At 48.4% G+C, this 4,544-nt stretch overlaps 1 protein-coding gene across 1 annotated transcript; it reads left to right on the top strand.

The window, feature by feature from the left end:
* Positions 1-2,902: 2,902 nt before the first annotated feature.
* LOC136538985 (glycine-rich cell wall structural protein 2-like) lies at positions 2,903-3,962 on the top strand. Its single transcript, XM_066530910.1, has one exon. The coding sequence runs from the start codon at positions 2,906-2,908 to the stop codon at positions 3,677-3,679; it is 774 nt and encodes a 257-aa protein (XP_066387007.1). The 5' UTR covers positions 2,903-2,905; the 3' UTR covers positions 3,680-3,962.
* The last annotated feature ends 582 nt before the right edge of the window (positions 3,963-4,544 follow it).

Genomic DNA, 4,544 nt, shown 5'->3' with positions numbered 1-4,544 from the left:
CCACCCGACCAGTTAGTGTGTAGCTGAGTCTCTAGCCCTAGCTAGCCTGTTAACCATAACGTAGAGCATGGAGCCCGTGTGCGTGTAGGAAGAACAAAGCGTCGCTAAAAAGCCGCTGCCGACCACCCATAACGCAGAGGGCAAACGCTCGTGCACGTGTAGGGAGGAGCCGGAGACAGGGCCATCTCTGGAGGCGTCTGAGCATCAACGCGACTGTTCGGGGATTTGCCTTAGGCGTAGTTTGCATGTCATCTTTAAGATGGTATACATGAAAGAAAATCGTTTGAAGAACAAACATGGAGAAAATAGCTCGGAGAAACATTATGGCGATATACGAAGATCGGAGAATATTTAGAAGAATATTAAAGTGTGACTTAGCTTTAGACAGAATGTCTGGTCGGCGGCGTATGGCGTTATCTGGTCGGCGACGCGGGCAGCTCGCTTGACGGCCGGAACGAAGTTAATCTCGTGTTGGAGTAGGACGGACGTAGTCGGAGCTTGGCGGTGTCGATCCGCGTATGAAGACGTGCGCCGTGGTTGCGAAGGATGTCGACGCGATCAGCCGAGCTGCCGCGAAGGATGTTGATCTTAAGTTACGCCATCTGGTTCGCCAGGGATCAGTGCGCACGAGCCACACGGTGGGCGCCAACTATCGATAAAATATGACCGGCAGTCCTCCGAGGGGTATCCCACGAAGGTAGATTGATCGGTGGAGGTGCGCGTAATCAGAATCCGGATGGTGACATAAGACGTAGAGACAGCGATTTAGATAGGCTCGGGCCGTCTGATCGACGTAATACCCTACTCCTGTGCCTTTGGTGTATTGTATTGAGATTTAGTAGCTATATAGATGTCGACTAGGGGACCCCTGCCTCTCTTTATATACTCTGGAGGGGTAGGGTTACAAGAAAAGTATAGTACTATACAATATCTTGCGGTGCATGTTAACCAGTGCTGTGCACGTCTTGATCTTGTGGCCCATGTAATCTGCTGTGGGTATCCAGGGTCGTACCCTCCACGGGCTGTCTCTAAAAATCAGTGGCTATTGACTATTGAGCCTGTAATTATTTTGAGAAACGGATGCTTTTGTAAATAGCAGCGGAAATAAAATATGCTGTCTCGTAAAATGTTTTTTGTAGGAATGCTGGACTGCGGTGACTCCGTTCCGGCCGGCCCATCTCGGCCTTCGCCTCCGTCTCGGGCCGTGTCCAACGAGTATTCCAGCGCCGTGCCGCATCGATCTTAGGAAAATACAAGCACGATTAACGGAACCTGGCCGGCCAGGACAACTGGATCCATGATTACACTCATTACTCCATCAGTTCACATCGAGCCAAATTATCTACTCAGGCCTTGTTTAGATTGGGTTAGGAATCAGTATTTGACACTGTAGTACTTTCGTTTATATTTGATAATTATTGTCCAATCATGGTCTAACTAGGCTCAAAAGATTCGTCTCGTAATTTACAATCAAACTATATAATTAGTTATTTTTTTATCTACATTTAATACTTCATGTATGTGTGCAAAGATTTGATGTGATGGAGAAAGAGTGAAAAAACTTGCAATCTAAACAAGCCCTCAGCTTGCACACGTTCATGGGTCGCCTCGCCCGATCAATTGCACCGTACCATTGAATAGATGCCCTATTATTCTAGTCCTCGAGCCAAGAAACTTGCACGGTAGGAGCAGTATACTAGCATATATATGCATCGACGATCGATGGAATCCCTTGGATCGAGATGTGTACTTGTTGGTAGGGTCTGTCGCTTGCTTCCTGTTCATGTTGACTGTATAGGATGGGCAATCTTTTCGGGCCTTGTACGTCGGAGTATGATGTTGCTCTAGTTTAATTTTGCCAGTCCACCTCTCGTTGTTTGCGACTTCGAGTTTACTGCATCGCTGAAAGAAAATGCCTACAGTGCCTGGTGACAGCCTCAGGCTATGCAGGCGTTGAATCTTAGGTCGCCGACTCGCCGGTCGCCGTAGGGAGGGTGATGGCAGTGCGACCATCGAGCTAGCCGTGGAGCAAGTACGAGTCAAACACTCTGAGCCGCTTAACGGTTTTAATAAAATGAACTCTACTCGCTAGGTCACAGACTCACAATAACACGATCAAGTGAACAAGTGTATGGGGCTCGAGCGTTGGCGTTGCTGTGCTTTGATCAAACTGCACCGACGAGAAGAAAGTAATACTCCAAGCGTTGGCGTTGCTGTGCTTTGTATAAGCAACTCACAATCCAAGCAGTAAACGCCTGATCAAGTGTTGACATCTTCTAGTGTAGATTGTAGAATATGCCACGTGATGTGATTTGTTTTTCTTTTTCGGGACCAAAATTGATGAAGAATTGTGGAGTAGTAGAGCAGTGACTTGCAGCAAACGATTGATGTTCACATGACAGGGTTCAGCTGGGTCCTGTCCTGTTACTTGCAGTATTTCCGTATCGTGAATCTGAAGTCCAACAGAGATAAATGGCGTAATGTCCCATGGGCCATGGAGTATGACTGTATCACTGTAGTCGATGGGAATCTCTAGCTCTCGTTATTAGGCTCTTAATTTTACCAGAAACCAAAGCAACTGCAAGCTAGTAATTAATTCCAGAGACTTCTACAGTGCTTCATAAATCAATTGGCATCAGAATTAAATTAGTTTTTCAAGAAATCGCATCTGAGAGAAAAAGATACTAATGGTTTCTTTATCGTTGTGGTCAACAGTACGTGCCATCCATATTACAGAATTCTCTCCTGATCGGATCTCGTCGCACATGGACAACCGATCTCCCAGCCCAACGCGGAAACCCTGAAAGATCGCGTCCATGCACGACCCCCCACAGCTATAAATACCCATGCAACGCAGCGGGTTATCATCCACCTCGACTCACTCACTGCACCGAGCTTACTGGCAATGGCTACCAGCACCAAGCTCGTGGCCCTTGGCTTTGCCGTCCTCCTGAGCATCGGGTTCTCCAATGCAGCGAGGGTAGTTAGGCTTGGTAGTCATGCAGAGGCCGGAGGTGGAGGTGGCGGTGGGGGAGGCGGCTCCGGGTCGACTGGAGGTGGCTCTGGCGGTGGGTCTGGCGGCGGCGGTGGTTTTGGCATAGGCAAGGGTTTCGGGGACTGGTGGAATAATGTCGTCTCCAGTGTAGCAGGCGGTGGTGGAGGAGGACAAGGCGGAGGAGGTGGCACTAATGGTGGATCCGGGTCCGGGGGTGGGTCCGGCTATGGTTCTGGCAGCAGTTCGAGTGCAGCCTCTGGCCCCAGCAGTGGTAACTACGCCAACGCTGAGGGTAAGGGCGCCGGTGGAGGCATGGGCGGTGGTGCCAATGGCGGCTATGGTACTGGAGCCGGTGGAGGCGTTGGCAAGGGCCAGGGTGTGAGTGGCGTGGCATTGGCACCAGGGTCCGATGGCTACTACAATGGCGGTGCCGCTGATGCTACCGGTGGTGGTTCCGGCGCTGGCGGTGGACATGGCGGTGGCGCAGCAGGAGCTCCAAGCTACGGAACTGGAGGTGGCCTCGGCGGAGGCAAGGGTGAGGCAGGCAGCGACGGTTCCTGGGGTTCAGGTTATGCGGAGGGAATCGGTGCCGGCACGGGCGGCGGTGGCGGCGGCGGATCCCAAGGCGGCTCTGGTGGCGGTGGCGGTTCTGGGTCTGGATCCGGCAGCGGTGGAATCCACTGAGTTTTCCTTCTTCGAGCAAGCTACAGCAGCTGGAGCTAGCCCAGCAATAGTGTCAGTCCATTTTGGTGTTGTTCGTGTAACTGAGTTTTCCTTGAGAGTTGGTGGTTTTCGCTTTCTTTGTTACAAGAATTAGTCAGGAATAATGGGTTTCGTGATTGTAGTTCGAGTAGGTAGTCCAGCATGCAACTGACTGACATGTAATGGCTATCTACGAGTATGCATATCGTCATCTTTTGCTGTGCCCCTTGTTGTAATCTGTTTCTCATCGATCGTTAGAGGTCGTTGCTGCCGGTTTTTATCTTCCAAAACAAAAATATATTGGAACTCTTGCAGTCTCTTGCTACCGTTGAATGTTACATGAGTATTGACTAGCTATCATAGTATTTGTACAGTTGTTGCCATCGGGTTTTATTTTCTAAATGAACGGCAGCATCTAAATAGTCCTAAGAGCATAGAATCTTTAATCAAATAGACTCAACTAATAATTAAGAATAACTTACAAAATAACTTGACAAGAGGGCTTTTGGAAACGAGAAATGATGTAACATGCATGTATGAGAAATTACTTATCAATAAATATAAAGAAGCAACAATTAAAGTATTGATCTCTCATGCTATTTCTTAGCTTGTTGTTCACAAATTCATGGCCGAAAATGTCGTTCCAACACTTGATGCGGTTGCAACTGGTAGCTTTAGCACTAATTGAAGCTTGTAGACCATGAATGTTTGACCAATTCGTTTCAACAAAGCAAGACTTAAAGATCAACGATATTCATAAATTTTGTAAATCTTTCATCACTACACACATCAATTGTGAAGTTATCAAAGTTGATAAGATCAACACCTTTTGTCGGTGATTGAGAAG

This window comes from Miscanthus floridulus, chromosome 2 (assembly GCF_019320115.1).
Source record: "Miscanthus floridulus cultivar M001 chromosome 2, ASM1932011v1, whole genome shotgun sequence".
In the NCBI taxonomy this organism is placed as follows: domain Eukaryota; kingdom Viridiplantae; phylum Streptophyta; class Magnoliopsida; order Poales; family Poaceae; genus Miscanthus; species Miscanthus floridulus.
Note: the sequence above shows the minus strand (reverse complement) of the source record. Positions and strands in the feature narration are given on the sequence as shown.